The following is a 22,448-nucleotide window of genomic DNA, read 5'->3' as shown; positions in this document are numbered from 1 at the left end:
TTTTTGAAAGAATCTGCATCCTTCCTCGCACCCACCCCACCTGAGTCAGACCCAGAGGAGCCAGCCAGAGGCTGTGAAACACCGTCACAGGACTGCTGGCCTTGGGTTCCCACCTGTGAACAGGTGGTGCCAGAGGTGGTGCCAGAGGTGGTGTGAATGCATCAGGGTTCAGTGGCTGTCTGACTCTGGTGGTGTTGGGTTAGGGTTACCCTCAGTCTGTGGGCCTGACAGAACTGGGGAATTATAGGGTAACCCTAATCCTAACCCTAACCCAGTTTGAACCGGAGTCAACGAGCTCCCAGAGTTGTTCCACCAACAAGGCTGAAGAAAAGGCGACCTCTGGTGGTCATGAGAGCAGTTTGTTAATGTAGTTTTAAAAAGATTCACAGCCCAAACAGTTGGTGTCATTTCCTAAACCCGACCAGGAAGTGACGGCAGTGTCTCAGTAAAGTGTTGAAGCAGCTTCGTCTTGAAACTCAGGTTGAGTCTCCATCCGGCCCTGCTGGTTCCTTAGGAGCACCTCGTCACTTCTTAAAGGAAACAGAGTTTCTCTGATGTGAAGAACTCATCTTTTATGGGTCAGTCTGCTGCGTGCTGTCCCTCCAGGATCACCAGAACTGTGCTGCCCCTCCCCAACAAACTGCTGAGGGGAAACGTTGCTCCATGTCCACCACAGCGGCTGTTTTTTCCTCCAGGTTGGTTTCCTGTTGGAAATTCTTCTTCTGCTGAATCCACTGACAGCGCATGCCACACCGCCCCCCTGTGGTGGCTCCTGGGTGAACCCGACCACAGGGCTGGACTCTCCATCACACCTTCTCACCTCTGAGCAGCTGGAGCAGACCTTTCTGTCTCCGGCCCGTCGCTCAGAGGAAAGCAGGCCTCTGACTTCAGGCCTCTGACTTTGGGTCTCTGACTCTCTGACTTCAGGCCTCTGACTTTGGGCCTCTGACTTTGGGCCTCTGATTTTGGGCCTCTGATTTTGGGCCTCTGACTTTGGGCCTCTGATTTTGGGCCTCTGATTTTGGGCCTCTGATTTTGGGCCTCTGACTTTGGGCCTCTGACTTTGGGCCTCTGACTTCAGGCCTCTGACTTTGGGCCTCTGATTTTGGGCCTCTGACTTTGGGCCTCTGACTTTAGGCCTCTGATTTTGGGCCTCTGACTTTGGGCCTCTGACTTTGGGCCTCTGATTTTGGGCCTCTGACTTTGGGCCTCTGACTTCAGGCCTCTGACTTTGGGCCTCTGATTTTGGGCCTCTGACTTCGGGCCTCTGACTCTCTGACTTCGGGCCTCTGACTTCGGGCCTCTGACTTCGGGCCTCTGACTTCAGCTCGCTGACTTCGGGCCTCTGACTTCAGGCCTCTGACTTCAGGCCTCTAACTTCGGGCCTCTGACTTCAGGCCTCTGACTTTGGGCCTCTGACTTCGGGCCTCTGACTCTCTGACTTCGGGCCTCTGACTTCAGCTCGCTGACTTCGGGCCTCTGACTTTGGGCCTCTGACTTCAGGCCTCTGACTCTCTGACTTCGGGCCTCTGACTTCAGGCCTCTGACTTCAGGCCTCTGACTTCGGGCCTCTGACTTCAGGCCTCTGACTTCGGGCCTCTGACTCTCTGACTTCGGGCCTCTGACTTCGGGCCTCTGACTTCAGCTCGCTGAGTTCGGGCCTCTGACTTCGGGCCTCTGACTTCAGCTCGCTGACTTCGGGCCTCTGACTTCGGGCCTCTGACTTCGGGCCTCTGACTTCAGGCCTCTGACTTCGGGCCTCTGACTCTCTGACTTCGGGCCTCTGACTTCGGGCCTCTGACTTCAGCTCGCTGACTTCGGGCCTCTGACTTCAGGCCTCTGACTTCGGGCCTCTGACTCTCTGACTTCAGGCCTCTGACTTCAGCTCGCTGACTTCGGGCCTCTGACTTCAGGCCTCTGACTTCGGGCCTCTGACTCTCTGACTTCGGGCCTCTGACTTCAGGCCTCTGACTTCGGGCCTCTGACTCTCTGACTTCGGGCCTCTGACTTCAGGCCTCTGACTTCGGGCCTCTGACTTTGGGCCTCTGACTTCAGCTCGCTGACTTCGGGCCTCTGACTTCAGCTCGCTGACTTCGGGCCTCTGACTTCGGGCCTCTGACTTCAGCTCGCTGACTTCGGGCCTCTGACTTCAGCTCGCTGACTTCGGGCCTCTGACTTCGGGCCTCTGACTTCAGGCCTCTGACTTCGGGCCTCTGACTTCGGGCCTCTGACTTCGGGCCTCTGACTTCAGCTCGCTGACTTTGGGCCTCTGACTTCAACTCTCTGACTTCAGGCCTCTGACTTCAGCTCGCTGACTTCGGGCCTCTGACTTCGGGCCTCTGACTTCAGGCCTCTGACTTCGGGCCTCTGACTCTCTGACTTCGGGCCTCTGACTTCGGGCCTCTGACTTCAGGCCTCTGACTTCGGGCCTCTGGCTCTCTAACTTTGGGCCTCTGACTTCAGCTCGCTGACTTCGGGCCTCTGACTTTGGGCCTCTGACTTTGGGCCTCTGACTTCAGCTCGCTGACTTCAGGCCTCTGACTTCAGCTCGCTGACTTCGGGCCTCTGACTTTGGGCCTCTGACTTTGGGCCTCTGACTTCAGCTCGCTGACTTTGGGCGTCTGACTTCAACTCGCTGACTTCGGGCCTCTGACTTCAGCTCGCTGACTTCAGGCCGCTGACTTCGGGCCTCTGACTTCAGAACTCTGACTTCGGGCCTCTGACTTCAGCTCGCTGACTTCGGGCTTCTGACTTCAGGCCTCTGACTTCGGGCCTCTGACTTCAGGCCTCTGACTTTGGGCCTCTGACTTCGGGCCTCTGACTCTCTGACTTCGGGCCTCTGACTTCGGGCCTCTGACTTCAGCTCGCTGACTTCGGGCCTCTGACTTTGGGCCTCTGACTTCGGGCCTCTGACTCTCTGACTTCGGGCCTCTGACTTCGGGCCTCTGACTTCAGCTCGCTGACTTCGGGCCTCTGACTTCGGGCCTCTGACTTCAGCTCGCTGACTTCGGGCCTCTGACTTCGGGCCTCTGACTTCAGGCCTCTGACTTCGGGCCTCTGACTCTCTGACTTCGGGCCTCTGACTTCGGGCCTCTGACTTCAGCTCGCTGACTTCGGGCCTCTGACTTCAGGCCTCTGACTTCAGGCCTCTGACTTCGGGCCTCTGACTCTCTGACTTCGGGCCTCTGACTTTGGGCCTCTGACTTCAGCTCGCTGACTTCGGGCCTCTGACTTCAGGCCTCTGACTTCGGGCCTCTGACTTCGGGCCTCTGACTTCGGGCCTCTGACTTCAGGCCTCTGACTTCGGGCCTCTGACTCTCTGACTTCGGGCCTCTGACTTCGGGCCTCTGACTTCAGCTCGCTGACTTCGGGCCTCTGACTTCAGGCCTCTGACTTCAGGCCTCTGACTTCGGGCCTCTGACTCTCTGACTTCGGGCCTCTGACTTCAGGCCTCTGACTTCGGGCCTCTGACTCTCTGACTTCGGGCCTCTGACTTTGGGCCTCTGACTTCAGCTCGCTGACTTCGGGCCTCTGACTTCAGGCCTCTGACTTCGGGCCTCTGACTTCGGGCCTCTGACTTCAGGCCTCTGACTTCGGGCCTCTGACTCTCTGACTTCGGGCCTCTGACTTCGGGCCTCTGACTTCAGCTCGCTGACTTCGGGCCTCTGACTTCAGGCCTCTGACTTCGGGCCTCTGACTTCAGGCCTCTGACTTCGGGCCTCTGACTCTCTGACTTCGGGCCTCTGACTTTGGGCCTCTGACTTCAGCTCGCTGACTTCGGGCCTCTGACTTCAGCTCGCTGACTTCGGGCCTCTGACTTCGGGCCTCTGACTTCAGGCCTCTGACTTCGGGCCTCTGACTTCGGGCCTCTGACTTCAGGCCTCTGACTTCAGCTCGCTGACTTCGGGCCTCTGACTTCAGCTCGCTGACTTCGGGCCTCTGACTTCAGGCCTCTGACTTCGGGCCTCTGACTTTGGGCCTCTGACTTCGGGCCTCTGACTTCAGGCCTCTGACTTCAGGCCTCTGACTCTCTGACTTCAGGCCTCTGACTTCAGGCCTCTGACTCTCTGACTTCGGGCCTCTGACTCTCTGACTTCGGGCCTCTGACTTCAGCTCGCTGACTTCGGGCCTCTGACTTCGGGCCTCTGACTTCAGCTCGCTGACTTCGGGCCTCTGACTTCGGGCCTCTGACTTCAGGCCTCTGACTTCGGGCCTCTGACTCTCTGACTTCGGGCCTCTGACTTCGGGCCTCTGACTTCAGCTCGCTGACTTCGGGCCTCTGACTTCAGGCCTCTGACTTCGGGCCTCTGACTCTCTGACTTCGGGCCTCTGACTCTCTGACTTCGGGCCTCTGACTTCAGCTCGCTGACTTCGGGCCTCTGACTTTGGGCCTCTGACTTTGGGCCTCTGACTTCAGCTCGCTGACTTTGGGCCTCTGACTTCAACTCGCTGACTTCGGGCCTCTGACTTCAGGCCTCTGACTTCAGGCCTCTGACTTCGGGCCTCTGACTTCGGGCCTCTGACTTTGGGCCTCTGACTTCGGGCCTCTGACTCTCTGACTTCGGGCCTCTGACTTCGGGCCTCTGACTTCAGCTCGCTGACTTCGGGCCTCTGACTTTGGGCCTCTGACTTCGGGCCTCTGACTCTCTGACTTCGGGCCTCTGACTTCAGGCCTCTGACTTCGGGCCTCTGACTCTCTGACTTCGGGCCTCTGACTTCGGGCCTCTGACTTCAGCTCGCTGACTTCGGGCCTCTGACTTCGGGCCTCTGACTTCAGGCCTCTGACTTCGGGCCTCTGACTCTCTGACTTCAGGCCTCTGACTTCGGGCCTCTGACTCTCTGACTTTGGGGCTCTGACTTCAGCTCGCTGACTTCGGGCCTCTGACTTCAGCTCGCTGACTTCGGGCCTCTGACTTCAGCTCGCTGACTTCGGGCCTCTGACTTCAGGCCTCTGACTTCGGGCCTCTGACTTCGGGCCTCTGACTTCGGGCCTCTGACTTTGGGCCTCTGACTTCAACTCTCTGACTTCAGGCCTCTGACTTCAGCTCGCTGACTTCGGGCCTCTGACTTCGGGCCTCTGACTTCAGGCCTCTGACTTCGGTTCTCTGACTCTCTGACTTCGGGCCTCTGACTTCGGGCCTCTGACTTCAGGCCTCTGACTTCGGGCCTCTGACTCTCTGACTTCGGGCCTCTGGCTCTCTAACTTTGGGCCTCTGGCTCTCTAACTTTGGGCCTCTGACTTTCGGCAGCTGACTTTGGGCCTCTGACTTCAGGCCTCTGACTTCAGCTCGCTGACTTCGGGCCTCTGACTTTGGGCTTCTGACTTCAGCTCGCTGACTTCGGGCCTCTGACTTCAGCTCGCTGACTTCGGGCCTCTGACTTCAGCTCGCTGACTTCGGGCCTCTGACTTCAGGCCTCTGACTTCAGGCCTCTGACTTCGGGCCTCTGACTTCAGGCCTCTGACTTTGGGCCTCTGACTTCGGGCCTCTGACTCTCTGACTTCGGGCCTCTGACTTCGGGCCTCTGACTTCAGCTTGCTGACTTCGGGCCTCTGACTTTGGGCCTCTGACTTCGGGCCTCTGACTCTCTGACTTCGGGCCTCTGACTTCGGGCCTCTGACTTCGGGCCTCTGACTTCAGGCCTCTGACTTCGGGCCTCTGACTTCGGGCCTCTGACTTTGGGCCTCTGACTTCAGCTCGCTGACTTCGGGCCTCTGACTTCGGGCCTCTGACTCTCTGACTTCAGGCCTCTGACTTCGGGCCTCTGACTCCCTGACTTCGGGCCTCTGACTTCGGGCCTCTGACTTCAGGCCTCTGACTTCGGGCCTCTGACTTCAGCTCGCTGACTTCGGGCCTCTGACTTCAGGCCTCTGACTTCGGGCCTCTGACTCTCTGACTTCGGGCCTCTGACTCTCTGACTTCAGGCCTCTGGCTTCATTTGGTGTTGCTGAGTTGCTGCTGTGCTTTCAGCCTGGTGGACTCACAGCTGTGCTGTTCTATATTTACCCTTCCTCCCACATCTCTTCCCTCTCTGGCGGTCACATGACGCTGACCACCGTGAGGAAGCCTGCATGTGTCTGAGCGCCCGTATCACAGCCTCACTGCTTTTATTTAATCACTCTGCTGCGTAAAAGATGGATTCATGTCGAATCAAAGCTGCGTTAAATAGATTTAGAGGGAAGCTCTTTGATAAGCTCAGCTGGATGTACTTAAAGTGTGTTACATAATCTGAATGAGAGCACAAATCAAAAGGCCTCGGTGTCATCTCCCAGTTAAACCACATCTCAGATCCTCCTCATCTTATGTAACACATGATTAACAACACAAATCCCCTTTTACCTCTTTACCTGATCATGTTCGCAGCTGTTGCTCCGTGTGTGGGTGGGTTTCTCTAACCCTAACCCACCCTAAGCCTGCACACTGAGCAGATTGTGTAATGACAGGCTGCTCCGTGGTCGGTTTATTTGTGAGCACGATGACTGTGAGGCGTCCAGAAGCAACAACCGGCAGGGTGTCGGGCAGAGTTCAGGACGCCTGAAACCTGACACGCACTGAGCACTTCCTGCTTCTCCAACGCCATCAGCAGAAGCATCAACAGGCAGAGTTCAGGATGCCTGAAACCATCAGCAGAAGCATCAACAGGCAGAGTTCAGGACCCCTGAAACCATCAGCAGAAGCATCAACGGGCAGAGTTCAGGACCCCTGTAACCATCAGCAGAAGCATCAACGGGCAGAGTTCAGGACGCCTGTAACCATCAGCTGAAGCATCAACGGGCAGAGTTCAGGACGCCTGAAACCATCAGCAGAAGCATCAACGGGCAGAGTTCAGGACGCCTGAAACCATCAGCAGAAGCATCAACGGGCAGAGTTCAGGACGCCTGAAACCATCAGCTGAAGCATCAACGGGCAGAGTTCAGGACGCCTGAAACCATCAGCAGAAGCATCAACGGGCAGAGTTCAGGACGCCTGAAACCATCAGCTGAAGCATCAACGGGCAGAGTTCAGGACGCCTGAAACCATCAGCAGAAGCATCAACGGGCAGAGTTCAGGACGCCTGAAACCCGACACACACGGAGCACTTCCTGCTTCTCCAACGCCATCAGAAAGCTTCGGGACAGAACATGACAGATGACCAGCGCTGCCTCCATGGTTGGTTTGGTTTCTGTGCTGCAGTTACGGCACAAAGACGCAGGAATGAAAATGATGGAGCAGCTCGACTGAAACCTGTAATCATCGAGCTGAGGAATAACCCGACAGCATGAAAATGGGTTTTTCTGACAGGAAATGGTACATTTGGTTTCCCTCTGGGGCGGATCGGGATCATCTGTCCACGTATAACCGAGTTTAAACACAGAGAGGCTGAAAGGCGCCCTGATGTGTCCTCAGTGTGCCATCAAACATCTGTATGCTGTTCACTTCACTGTAAGGGTTAACTGTGGGTGGGGGGGGGGGGGCTTCATTTCCATTTCATCCTCCAAAGATCTCACGTTCCCCATGATGATCAGAGGAACAGATGGTTTAACTTCCTCCTCCTTTTCCTCCATTTTGTCCCTGCTCTACATCCCAGACGTCTCCTCTTCAACCCATCTTGATTTTGGGGTCTGATTCCAGGCGTCACTTTGGGAAGCTCAGTTAGCTGCTCCACCAGGTCAATAACTTTCCTGTTGCCATGGTTACGCATCATAGACGGAGAAATAATGAAGGAGCAGAACCACGTGAGTGAGTCTGAGGGATGAGGAGAAGCAGATTTACTGTTTGGGTTGCCTCTGGGCGGTGGACCTCCTCTGGGTGGTGGACCTCTGTGGACTTCCACTGGGCGATGGAACTCTTCTGGGCGTTGGACCTCTGTGGACTTCCACTGGGCGGTCGACCTCCTTTGGGTGGTGGACCTCTGTGGACTTCCACTGGGCGGTGGAACTCTTCTGGGCGTTGGACCTCTGTGGACTTCCACTGGGCGATGGAACTCTTCTGGGCGTTGGACCTCTGTGGACTTCCACTGGGCGATGGAACTCTTCTGGGCGTTGGACCTCTGTGGACTTCCACTGGGCGGTCGACCTCCTTTGGGTGGTGGACCTCTGTGGACTTCCACTGGGCGGTGGAACTCTTCTGGGCGTTGGACCTCTGTGGACTTCCACTGGGCGGTAGAACTCTTCTGGGCGGTGGACCTCTGTGGACTTCCACTGGGCGGTCGACCTCCTTTGGGCGGTGGAACACCGCTGGGCGGTGGCCCTTTATAACACCAGCTGTGTGATACATGCTATTTTACAAACTGCAGTCAGTGGGAGACTTTATATTTTATTTATTAATATAATGATATAATATATAGACTTTATATCATCATTTATTTTGAAATACTTGCTTTTATGTTGAAACTAGTAAAACAGGAAGTAGCTCCGTGAGCTTCACACCTGTAGCAGTGATGTTAGCTGCTAGTTTATCTTTATTTTATTCCTCCATGCTTGGTGGTGTTTGCTGTAACTGTGTGAATGTGATGCAGAGGAGAAGTGGAAGTTAAAGAATCTTCGTTCTGACCGTGCAGGTTGCCTCTGGGGAAGCTAAAGTGGCCAGTGTTACTTTGATTATTTATTGGTACCAGCGACAATGCTAAGAATGCGATTTCTCTAATCATTACAACAACTTATGTCGTCTTTTACTTTGTTTACTCGAACATTTAGTTGTTGATGTGGCGTTTATAAACATCTGTGAAAAGAACCGGAGTCTCACAGCTAATCAGTGGGCGGCATATTGGCAGAGTTTACAGATGACTTTGGTTCTGTCCACTCCGTCTGGAAGAACTTTAAAAGGAAAATAGCTGAGTAAAAGTTCCGTACCCTTCTCCATGTTTGGTGGATCCGCCGATTACTTTCTTTTCCTGTTCCACAGCAGCAGACTTACAAAATAAAAGCCTGTGAGCGACAGACTTTTACAATAATAAAATAAATAATAAAACCTGCGTTAATGCGTGATAAAATTGTTATCGGGTTAACTCGCCCAGTCCTAGTTAAAATGCATCTTTAGTCAGAATCAGCACCTCTGAAGGTGGATTTATTGTCTTTTTCTGCTGCTTCCTGCCAGATATAAAACAAAATTTCTTCTTTCTGCTCTCGTCTTTCTCAGGTTCGATTACCAGGAGCTCCTCCACAACTCCACCTTCTGTTTGGTGCCCCGAGGGCGACGCCTCGGCTCCTTCCGCTTCCTGGAGTCACTGCAGGTAAATATAAATGTACTTTATTTCTACAGCCCTTTATGGACAGTCCTTACGATGTTCCAAAGTGCTTTACAGCAGGTAATAAATAAAGAGAAGAAGAAGTAAAAACTAATAAAACAATAAAAGAACAGTGAAAGCAATAAAATAAGATAAGTGTCATCATGCTACTGGGTATTAAAGCCATCCTAAATAAGCAGGTTTTTAGCCCAGATGTGAAGAGGCCCAGGTCAGAAATCAGACGCAGCTGGACGGGGGGCTTATTCCAGAGCCTGGGGGCAGCTTTGGGAAAAGGCTCGCTCACCCCAGGGTTTGTATTCTGACCTGGGCACTTCCCCAGGGAAACATATTCACAGGTATGATCACCGTCCAACCAGGCCACCTCATGCAGACACAGTGTGGAAGATTCCTCCTCCTCGTGTTCCTCTAACCCTGCAGAATTTCAGACTAAAACGGGTCCAATAACACTCCAGCCAACACTGAAATCCTTCGTTTGGGTCCATCTGTGAGATGTGCAGGTGCACGTGAATGTGCACGTGCGCTGCAGGTCTCCTGCTGCCACCCAGGTGGCCGTGTCCCAGCAGCAGAGGCTGTTTTTAGAGCTGCCCAACACACCGGGGCCTGTTAGCGGGTCTGGATTCATCCTCCAGTGGCAGCCTGAACAGACCCAGCCCAGTGGGCCTGGCAGCCGGCAGCAGGCTGGATTCCTTCCTCCTCCCCCTCCCTGTTTCCTGCCTGTGCACTTCTGAGATATTTTGGTGCCAGCCGGAGCCACGAAGGCGCTGCCAGTTACCTCAGCGGTCGCTCAGACTGCCAGCACACACATTTACACTCTGCCTCCCCCAGAGCAAACAAACCCAAAGCAGCTCCGCAGAGCTTCCATGTGACCCCAGATCCAGAATGTTTGAAACTCCCCTCACGGAGCCTCCTTCAACCGAGCTGCAGCCGAGCATGTCCTTCAGCGGGTTCAATCCCAGGCTGTGATATGCTGATGCTGCTCCCTGCTGGTATAAAGGGGAATAAACAAGAGGCAGAGCTGGTTTAATGAGGAAGAAGTGGAATAAACAAGAGGCAGAGCTGGTTTAATGAGAAAGAAGTGGAATAAACAGGAGGCAGAGCTGCTGCCCCCCACCCCCACCCCACGGCTTCTGGGAACAGAGATAGGAGGTTTGCTCACTCCAGCCCCCCCACCCCCCCACCTGGGAGTCCTGCACACAGAGCAGCTCTGATCATGTTATCTGCTCGGCTCCTGATAGCACAAACAGCTGGCTTCATGCAGCTGTGCTCTGTCATCATGTTGTTTCCTTGGAGACCAAAGAAGCCCGATTACACTGCAGCTGACACACATTCACCTCCTTCTTCTTGTTGTTGTTCTTCTTCTCCTTCTTCTACTTCTCTGTGTGCACAGGCGGCCTGCATCCCGGTGCTGCTGAGTAACGGCTGGGAGCTGCCGTTTTCTGATGTGGTGCAGTGGAACCAGGCAGTCATCGAGGGAGACGAGAGGTTATTACTGCAGGTAACGCCAGAGGTTATTACTGCGGGTAACACCAGAGGTTATTACTGCGGGTAACACCAGAGGTTATTACAGCAGGTAACACCAGAGGTTATTACTGCGGGTAACACCAGAGGTTATTACTGCAGGTAACACCAGAGGTTATTACTGCAGGTAACGCCAGAGGTTATTACTGCAGGTAACACCAGAGGTTATTACAGCAGGTAACGCCAGAGGTTATTACTGCAGGTAACACCAGAGGTTATTACTGCAGGTAACACCAGAGGTTATTACAGCGGGTAACACCAGAGGTTATTACAGCGGGTAACACCAGAGGTTATTACAGCAGGTAACACCAGAGGTTATTACAGCGGGTAACACCAGAGGTTATTACAGCGGGTAACACCAGAGGTTATTACTGCAGGTAACACCAGAGGTTATTACTGCAGGTTATTACTGCAGGTAACACCAGAGGTTATTACTGCAGGTTATTACTGCAGGTAACACCAGAGATTATTACTGCAGGTAACACCAGAGGTTATTACTGCAGGTAACACCAGAGGTTATTACTGCAGGTTATTACTGCAGGTAACACCAGAGGTTATTACTGCAGGTTATTACTGCAGGTAACACCAGAGGTTATTACTGCAGGTAACACCAGAGGTTATTACTGCAGGTAACACCAGAGGTTATTACTGCAGGTAACACCAGAGGTTATTACAGCGGGTAACACCAGAGGTTATTACAGCGGGTAACACCAGAGGTTATTACTGCAGGTAACACCAGAGGTTATTACTGCAGGTTATTACTGCAGGTAACACCAGAGGTTATTACTGCAGGTTATTACTGCAGGTAACACCAGAGGTTATTACTGCAGGTTATTACTGCAGGTAACACCAGAGGTTATTACTGCAGGTAACACCAGAGGTTATTACTGCAGGTAACACCAGAGGTTATTACTGCAGGTAACACCAGAGGTTATTACTGCAGGTAACACCAGAGATTATTACTGCAGGTTATTACTGCAGGTAACACCAGAGGTTATTACAGCAGGTAACACCAGAGGTTATTACTGCAGGTAACACCAGAGATTATTACTGCAGGTTATTACTGCAGGTAACACCAGAGGTTATTACTGCAGGTAACACCAGAGGTTATTACAGCAGGTAACACCAGAGATTATTACTGCAGGTTATTACTGCAGGTAACACCAGAGGTTATTACTGCAGGTAACACCAGAGGTTATTACAGCAGGTAACACCAGAGGTTATTACAGCGGGTAACACCAGAGGTTATTACTGCAGGTAACACTAGAGGTTATTACTGCAGGTAACACCAGAGGTTATTACAGCAGGTAACACCAGAGGTTATTACAGCGGGTAACACCAGAGGTTATTACTGCAGGTAACACTAGAGGTTATTACTGCAGGTAACACCAGAGGTTATTACAGCGGGTAACACCAGAGGTTATTACAGCAGGTAACACCAGAGGTTATTACAGCAGGTAACACCAGAGGTTATTACAGCAGGTAACGCCAGAGGTTATTACAGCGGGTAACACCAGAGGTTATTACAGCGGGTAACACCAGAGGTTATTACTGCAGGTAACACCAGAGGTTATTACAGCAGGTAACACCAGAGGTTATTACAGCGGGTAACACCAGAGGTTATTACTGCAGGTAACACCAGAGGTTATTACAGCAGGTAACACCAGAGGTTATTACTGCAGGTAACACCAGAGGTTATTACAGCAGGTAACACCAGAGGTTATTACTGCAGGTAACACCACAGGTTATTACTGCAGGTAACACCAGAGGTTATTACTGCAGGTAACACCAGAGGTTATTACTGCAGGTTATTACTGCAGGTAACACCAGAGGTTATTACTGCAGGTAACACCAGAGGTTATTACTGCGGGTAACACCAGAGGTTATTACTGCAGGTAACGCCAGAGGTTATTACTACATGTTATTACTGCAGGTAACACCAGAGGTTATTACAGCAGGTAACACCAGAGGTTATTACTGCAGGTAACACCAGAGGTTATTACAGCAGGTAACACCAGAGGTTATTACAGCAGGTAACACCAGAGGTTATTACTACAGGTTATTACTGCAGGTAACACCAGAGGTTATTAATGCAGGTAACACCAGAGGTTATTACTACAGGTTATTACTGCAGGTAACACCAGAGGTTATTACAGCAGGTAACACCAGAGGTTATTACTGCAGGTAACACCAGAGGTTATTACAGCAGGTAACACCAGAGGTTATTACTGCAGGTAACACCAGAGGTTATTACAGCAGGTAACACCAGAGGTTATTACAGCAGGAAACGCCAGAGGTTATTACAGCAGGTAACACCAGAGGTTATTACTGCAGGTAACACCAGAGGTTATTACAGCAGGTAACGCCAGAGGTTATTACAGCAGGTAACACCAGAGGTTATTACTGCAGGTAACACCAGAGGTTATTACTGCAGGTAACACCAGAGGTTATTACTGCAGGTAACACCAGAGGTTATTACAGCAGGTAACACCAGAGGTTATTACTGCAGGTTATTACTGCAGGTAACACCAGAGGTTATTACAGCAGGTAACACCAGAGGTTATTACAGCGGGTAACACCAGAGGTTATTACAGCAGGTAACGCCAGAGGTTATTACAGCAGGTAACACCAGAGGTTATTACTGCAGGTAACACCAGAGGTTATTACAGCAGGTAACACCAGAGGTTATTACTGCAGGTAACACCAGAGGTTATTACTGCAGGTTATTACTGCAGGTAACACCAGAGGTTATTACTGCAGGTAACACCAGAGGTTATTACTGCAGGTAACACCAGAGGTTATTACTACAGGTTATTACAGCAGGTAACACCAGAGGTTATTACTGCAGGTAACACCAGAGGTTATTACTGCAGGTAACACCAGAGGTTATTACTGCAGGTAACACCAGAGGTTATTACAGCAGGAAACGCCAGAGGTTATTACAGCAGGTAACGCCAGAGGTTATTACTGCAGGTAACACCAGAGGTTATTACAGCAGGTAACACCAGAGGTTATTACAGCGGGTAACACCAGAGGTTATTACTGCAGGTAACACCAGAGGTTATTACAGCAGGTAACACCAGAGGTTATTACAGCGGGTAACACCAGAGGTTATTACTGCAGGTAACACCAGAGGTTATTACAGCAGGTAATGCCAGAGGTTATTACTGCAGGTAACACCAGAGGTTATTACAGCAGGTAACACCAGAGGTTATTACAGCAGGTAACACCAGAGGTTATTACTGCAGGTAACACCAGAGGTTATTACTGCAGGTAACACCAGAGGTTATTACAGCAGGTAACACCAGAGGTTATTACTGCAGGTTATTACAGCAGGTAACACCAGAGGTTATTACAGCAGGTAACACCAGAGGTTATTACAGCAGGTAACACCAGAGGTTATTACAGCAGGTAACACCAGAGGTTATTACAGCAGGTAACACCAGAGGTTATTACAGCAGGTAACGCCAGAGGTTATTACAGCAGGTAACACCAGAGGTTATTACTGCAGGTAACACCAGAGGTTATTACTGCAGGTAACACCAAAGGTTATTACAGCAGGTAACGCCAGAGGTTATTACAGCAGGTAACACCAGAGGTTATTACTGCAGGTAACACCAGAGGTTATTACAGCAGGTAACACCAGAGGTTATTACTGCGGGTAACACCAGAGGTTATTACAGCAGGTAACACCAAAGGTTATTACTGCAGGTAACACCAGAGGTTATTACAGCAGGAAACGCCAGAGGTTATTACAGCAGGTAACACCAGAGGTTATTACTGCAGGTAACACCAGAGGTTATTACAGCAGGTAACACCAGAGGTTATTACTGCAGGTTATTACTGCAGGTAACACCAGAGGTTATTACAGCAGGTAACACCAGAGGTTATTACAGCGGGTAACACCAGAGGTTATTACAGCAGGTAACGCCAGAGGTTATTACAGCAGGTAACACCAGAGGTTATTACTGCAGGTAACACCAGAGGTTATTACAGCAGGTAACGCCAGAGGTTATTACTGCAGGTAACACCAGAGGTTATTACAGCAGGTAACACCAGAGGTTATTACTGCAGGTAACACCAGAGGTTATTACTGCAGGTTATTACTGCAGGTAACACCAGAGGTTATTACTACAGGTTATTACAGCAGGTAACACCAGAGGTTATTACTGCAGGTAACACCAGAGGTTATTACAGCAGGTAACACCAGAGGTTATTACTGCAGGTAACACCAGAGGTTATTACTGCAGGTAACACCAGAGGTTATTACTGCAGGTAACGCCAGAGGTTATTACAGCAGGTAACGCCAGAGGTTATTACTGCAGGTAACACCAGAGGTTATTACAGCAGGTAGCACCAGAGGTTATTACAGCAGGTAGCACCAGAGGTTATTACAGCAGGTAACGCCAGAGGTTATTACTGCAGGTAACACCAGAGGTTATTACAGCAGGTAACACCAGAGGTTATTACTGCAGGTAACACCAGAGGTTATTACAGCAGGTAACACCAGAGGTTATTACTGCAGGTAACACCAGAGGTTATTACAGCGGGTAACACCAGAGGTTATTACAGCAGGAAACGCCAGAGGTTATTACAGCAGGTAACGCCAGAGGTTATTACTGCAGGTAACACCAGAGGTTATTACAGCAGGTAACACCAGAGGTTATTACAGCAGGTAACACCAGAGGTTATTACTGCAGGTAACACCAGAGGTTATTACAGCAGGTAACACCAGAGGTTATTACTGCAGGTTATTACAGCAGGTAACACCAGAGGTTATTACAGCAGGTAACACCAGAGGTTATTACAGCGGGTAACACCAGAGGTTATTACTGCAGGTAACACCAGAGGTTATTACTGAAGGTAACGCCAGAGGTTATTACTGCAGGTAACACCAGAGGTTATTACTGCAGGTAACACCAGAGGTTATTACAGCAGGTAACACCAGAGGTTATTACTGCAGGTAACACCAGAGGTTATTGCTGCAGGTAACACCAGAGGTTATTACTGCAGGTAACGCCAGAGGTTATTACTGCAGGTAACACCAGAGGTTATTACTGCAGGTAACACCAGAGGTTATTACAGCAGGTAACACCAGAGGTTATTACAGCAGGTAACACCAGAGGTTATTACAGCAGGTAACACCAGAGGTTATTACTGCAGGTAACACCAGAGGTTATTACTGCAGGTAACACCAGAGGTTATTACTGCAGGTAACACCAGAGGTTATTACAGCAGGTAACACCAGAGGTTATTACTGCAGGTAACGCCAGAGGTTATTACTGCAGGTAACATCAGAGGTTATTACTGCAGGTTATTACAGCAGGTAACACCAGAGGTTATTACTGCAGGAAACGCCAGAGGTTATTACTGCAGGTTATTACTGCAGGTAACACCAGAGGTTATTACTGCAGGTAACACCAGAGGTTATAACAGCAGGTAACACCAGAGGTTATTACTGCAGGTAACACCAGAGGTTATTACAGCAGGTAACACCAGAGGTTATTACAGCAGGTAACACCAGAGGTTATTACAGCAGGTAACACCAGAGGTTATTACTGCAGGTAACACCAGAGGTTATTACTGCAGGTTATTACTGCAGGTAACACCAGAGGTTATTACTGCAGGTTATTACTGCAGGTAACACCAGAGGTTATTACTGCAGGTTATTACTGCAGGTAACACCAGAGGTTATTACTGCAGGTTATTACTGCAGGTAACACCAGAGGTTATTACTGCAGGTTATTACTGCAGGTAACACCAGAGGTTATTACTGCAGGTAACACCAGAGGTTATTACTGCAGGTAACACCAGAGGTTATTACTGCAGGTAACACCAGAGGTTATTACAGCAGGTAACACCAGAGGTTATTACAGCAGGTAACACCAGAGGTTATTACAGCAGGTAACACCAGAGGTTATTACAGCAGGTAACGCCAGAGGTTATTACAGCAGGTAACACCAGAGGTTATTACTGCAGGTAACACCAGAGGTTATTACTGCAGGTAACACCAGAGGTTATTACTGCAGGTAACACCAGAGGTTATTACTGCAGGTAACACCAGAGGTTATTACTGCAAGTAACACCAGAGGTTATTACAGCAGGTAACACCAGAGGTTATTACTGCAGGTAACACCAGAGGTTATTACTGCAGGTAACACCAGAGGTTATTACTGCAGGTAACACCAGAGGTTATTACAGCAGGTAACACCAGAGGTTATTACAGCAGGTAACACCAGAGGTTATTACTGCAGGTAACACCAGAGGTTATTACAGCAGGTAACACCAGAGGTTATTACTGCAGGTAACACCAGAGGTTATTACAGCAGGTAACACCAGAGGTTATTACTACAGGTTATTACTGCAGGTAACACCAGAGGTTATTACAGCAGGTAACACCAGAGGTTATTACTACAGGTTATTACTGCAGGTAACACCAGAGGTTATTACTGCAGGTAACACCAGAGGTTATTACTGCAGGTAACACCAGAGGTTATTACAGCAGGTAACACCAGAGGTTATTACTGCAGGTAACACCAGAGGTTATTACAGCAGGTAACACCAGAGGTTATTACTGCAGGTTATTACTGCAGGTAACACCAGAGGTTATTACAGCAGGTAACACCAGAGGTTATTACAGCGGGTAACACCAGAGGTTATTACAGCAGGTAACGCCAGAGGTTATTACTGCAGGTAACACCAGAGGTTATTACTACAGGTTATTACTGCAGGTAACACCAGAGGTTATTACAGCAGGTAACACCAGAGGTTATTACTACAGGTTATTACTGCAGGTAACACCAGAGGTTATTACTGCAGGTAACACCAGAGGTTATTACTGCAGGTAACACCAGAGGTTATTACAGCAGGTAACACCAGAGGTTATTACTGCGGGTAACACCAGAGGTTATTACTACAGGTTATTACTGCAGGTAACACCAGAGGTTATTACTACAGGTTATTACTGCAGGTAACACCAGAGGTTATTACTGCAGGTAACACCAGAGGTTATTACTGCAGGTAACACCAGAGGTTATTACAGCAGGTAACACCAGAGGTTATTACTGCAGGTAACACCAGAGGTTATTACAGCAGGTAACGCCAGAGGTTATTACAGCAGGTAACACCAGAGGTTATTACAGCAGGAAACGCCAGAGGTTATTACAGCAGGTAACACCAGAGGTTATTACAGCAGGAAACGCCAGAGGTTATTACAGCAGGTAACACCAGAGGTTATTACTGCAGGTAACACCAGAGGTTATTACTGCAGGTAACGCCAGAGGTTATTACAGCAGGTAACGCCAGAGGTTATTACTGCAGGTAACACCAGAGGTTATTACTGCAGGTTATTACTGCAGGTAACACCAGAGGTTATTACAGCAGGTAACACCAGAGGTTATTACAGCGGGTAACACCAGAGGTTATTACAGCAGGTAACGCCAGAGGTTATTACAGCAGGTAACACCAGAGGTTATTACTGCAGGTAACACCAGAGGTTATTACAGCAGGTAACACCAGAGGTTATTACTGCAGGTAACACCAGAGGTTATTACAGCAGGTAACGCCAGAGGTTATTACTGCAGGTAACACCAGAGGTTATTACTGCAGGTTATTACTGCAGGTAACACCAGAGGTTATTACAGCAGGTAACACCAGAGGTTATTACAGCAGGTAACGCCAGAGGTTATTACAGCAGGTAACACCAGAGGTTATTACAGCAGGTAACACCAGAGGTTATTACTGCAGGTAACACCAGAGGTTATTACAGCAGGTAACACCAGAGGTTATTACTGCAGGTAACACCAAAGGTTATTACAGCAGGTAACACCAGAGGTTATTACAGCGGGTAACACCAGAGGTTATTACAGCAGGTAACGCCAGAGGTTATTACAGCAGGTAACGCCAGAGGTTATTACAGCAGGTAACACCAGAGGTTATTACTGCAGGTAACACCAGAGGTTATTACAGCAGGTAACACCAGAGGTTATTACTGCGGGTAACACCAGAGGTTATTACTGCGGGTAACACCAGAGGTTATTACTGCGGGTAACACCAGAGGTTATTACAGCAGGTAACACCAGAGGTTATTACAGCAGGTAACACCAGAGGTTATTACAGCAGGTAACACCAGAGGTTATTACAGCAGGTAACACCAGAGGTTATTACAGCAGGTAACACCAGAGGTTATTACTGCAGGTAACACCAGAGGTTATTACAGCAGGTAACACCAGAGGTTATTACTGCAGGTTATTACAGCAGGTAACACCAGAGGTTATTACTGCAGGTAACACCAGAGGTTATTACAGCAGGTAACACCAGAGGTTATTACTGCAGGTAACGCCAGAGGTTATTACTGCAGGTAACACCAGAGGTTATTACAGCAGGTAACACCAGAGGTTATCACTGCAGGTAACACCAGAGGTTATTACTGCAGGTAACACCAAAGGTTATTACAGCAGGTAACACCAGAGGTTATTACTGCAGGTAACACCAGAGGTTATTACAGCAGGTAACACCAGAGGTTATTACAGCAGGTAACACCAGAGGTTATTACAGCAGGTAACACCAGAGGTTATTACTGCAGGTAACACCAGAGGTTATTACTGCAGGTAACACCAGAGGTTATTACTACAGGTAACACCAGAGGTTATTACAGCAGGTAACACCAGAGGTTATTACTGCAGGTAACACCAGAGGTTATTACAGCAGGTAACACCAGAGGTTATTACTGCAGGTTATTACAGCAGGTAACACCAGAGGTTATTACTGCAGGTAACACCAGAGGTTATTACAGCAGGTAACACCAGAGGTTATTACTACAGGTTATTACTGCAGGTAACACCAGAGGTTATTACTGCAGGTAACACCAGAGGTTATTACAGCAGGTAACACCAGAGGTTATTACTGCAGGTAACGCCAGAGGTTATTACTGCAGGTAACACCAGAGGTTATTACAGCAGGTAACACCAGAGGTTATTACTGCAGGTAACACCAGAGGTTATTACTGCAGGTAACACCAGAGGTTATTACAGCAGGTAACACCAGAGGTTATTACTGCAGGTAACACCAGAGGTTATTACAGCAGGTAACACCAGAGGTTATTACTGCAGGTAACACCAGAGGTTATTACTGCAGGTAACACCAGAGGTTATTACTACAGGTAACACCAGAGGTTATTACAGCAGGTAACACCAGAGGTTATTACTGCAGGTAACACCAGAGGTTATTACAGCAGGTAACACCAGAGGTTATTACTGCAGGTTATTACAGCAGGTAACACACCTGCACATGAACAGTCAGGATTGGACAGAACACATTAGATAAATCAGGTCCTGAATCAGCCCTTATGCGGCTGGTCTGAACACACCTCGCCTCAGAGTAGAGATCTTTGTGGTTCATCGTCTATTCTGTGTCTGCAGGTTCCCTCCACAGTCAGAGCTGTAGGAAATGAGCGGGTCCTGGCCCTCAGACAGAGGACACAGATGCTGTGGGACGCCTACTTTTCCTCCGTGGACAAGATCGTCCTCACTACGCTGGAGGTCAGCCTTCATCCACTCTGTGACCACATGACATTAGAGAATCCGTTTGAGCTAAAGTTCAAATATCTGATGCAGGTTAATGTAGAGACATGGCCGCTGGTGTCTGTGTTCACCTCCTGAGTTTGTAGCAGCTTGATTAGATGGAGGAAACCGGAGAAAATAAGGAGCAAAGTTATTCCACTTCTTCCTCATTAAACCAGCTCTGCCTCTTGTTTATTCCCCTTTAAACCAGCAGGGAGCAGCCCCCCCCCCCCCCTCAGAGTGGTTATGATTACAGGATCCTTCTGGGAGGAAGCATCTGATAGCTCAGAAATCCCCTGATGTACAGAAATGACATGTTATTACTGCTCCTGTGCCTCGCTGCTGTCAGACTTTAATGCTCCATCCCAGAGAAGGTTTGATCATCTTCCAGACTGTCACAGGCCTCTCTCACTCCGTCTCTTCAGTTTTCTGCTGATGTCAGCCTGTAAAGATGTTGGAAGGAGCTAATTTAATGTGTTCCCTTTGCTGCTCTGACTCCAGCTTCATATTCTGACTCCAGCTTCATGTTCTGACTCCAGCTTTATGTTCTGACTCCAGCTTCATGTCTGCTCCTCCTCAGATCATTAAGGACCGAGTGTTTGCTCACATATCCAGGAACAAGTACATGTGGAACTCCCTGCCAGGGGGTCTGCTGGTCCTCCCAGAGTACTCCACCCACCTGGCTCACTTCCCCTTCTACTACCTGGGATTAGGTAGGTGTCACTATAGGTGTCACTATAGGTATCACTATAGGTGTCACCATAGGTATCACTATAGGTGTCACTATAGGTGTCACCATAGGTATCACTATAGGTGTCACCATAGGTGTCACTATAGGTATCACTATAGGTGTCACTATAGGTATTTTTATAGCTATCACTATAGGTATCACTATAGGTGTCACTATAGGTATCATTATAGGTGTCACTATAGGTATCACTATAGGTGTCACTATAGGTATCACTATAGGTGTCACTATATGTGTCACTATAGGTGTCACTATAGGTATCATTATAGGTGTCAGTTATATGTGTCACTATATGTGTCACTATAGGTATCACTATAGGTATCACTATAGGTATCATTATAGGTGTCACTATAGGTATTTTTATAGCTATCACTATAGGTATCACTATAGGTGTCACTGTAGGTATCACTATAGGTGTCACTATAGGTGTCACTATATGTGTCACTATAGGTGTCACTATAGGTGTCACTATAGGTGTCACTATATGTGTCACTATAGGTGTCACTATAGGTATCACTATAGGTATCATTATAGGTGTCACTATATGTGTCACTATATGTGTCACTATAGGTATCACTATAGGTATCACTCTAGGTGTCACTATAGGTGTCACTATAGGTGTCACTATAGGTATCACTATAGGTATCATTATAGGTGTCACTATATGTGTCACTATATGTGTCACTATAGGTATCATTATAGGTGTCACTATATGTGTCACTATAGGTGTCACTATAGGTATTTTTATAGCTATCACTATAGGTATCATTATAGGTGTCACTATAGGTATCACTATAGGTATCATTATAGGTGTCACTATAGGTATTTTTATAGCTATCACTATAGGTATCACTATAGGTGTCACTATAGGTATCACTATAGGTGTCACTATAGGTATCATTATAGGTGTCACTATATGTGTCACTATAGGTGTCACTATAGGTATCACTATAGGTATCATTATAGGTGTCACTATATGTGTCACTATATGTGTCACTATAGGTATCACTATAGGTATCACTCTAGGTGTCACTATAGGTGTCACTATATGTGTCACTATAGGTGTCACTATAGGTATCATTATAGGTGTCACTATATGTGTCACTATAGGTGTCACTATAGGTATCATTATAGGTGTCACTATATGTGTCACTATATGTGTCACTATAGGTACCACTATAGGTATCACTATAGGTATCACTCTAGGTGTCACTATAGGTGTCACTATATGTGTCATTATAGGTTTCACTATAGGTATCATTATAGGTGTCACTATAGGTATCACTATAGGTGTCATTATAGGTATCACTATAGGTGTCACTATAGGTGTCACTATAGGTGTCATTATAAGTGTCACTGTAGGTATCATTATAGGTGTCACTGTAGGTATCACTATA

The 22,448-nt window shown here is 48.9% G+C and overlaps 1 protein-coding gene across 6 annotated transcripts in view; it reads left to right on the top strand.

Moving 5' to 3' along the window:
- Window positions 1-22,448, top strand: part of ext1c (exostoses (multiple) 1c) — a 100,536-nt gene that overhangs the window by 43,103 nt on the left and 34,985 nt on the right. For all 6 annotated transcript variants that reach the window (XM_075450197.1, XM_075450198.1, XM_075450200.1 and 3 more), the window contains 4 exons: window positions 9,117-9,210; window positions 10,613-10,720; window positions 20,163-20,282; window positions 20,884-21,016. In XM_075450197.1, coding sequence (XP_075306312.1) covers window positions 9,117-9,210; window positions 10,613-10,720; window positions 20,163-20,282; window positions 20,884-21,016 — 455 coding nt within the window. The remainder of the gene's footprint in view (window positions 1-9,116; window positions 9,211-10,612; window positions 10,721-20,162; window positions 20,283-20,883; window positions 21,017-22,448) is intronic.

Source organism: Odontesthes bonariensis, chromosome 18, assembly GCF_027942865.1.
Source record: "Odontesthes bonariensis isolate fOdoBon6 chromosome 18, fOdoBon6.hap1, whole genome shotgun sequence".
Lineage (NCBI taxonomy): Eukaryota > Metazoa > Chordata > Actinopteri > Atheriniformes > Atherinopsidae > Odontesthes > Odontesthes bonariensis.
This window is presented reverse-complemented; position numbering and strand designations above follow the sequence as displayed.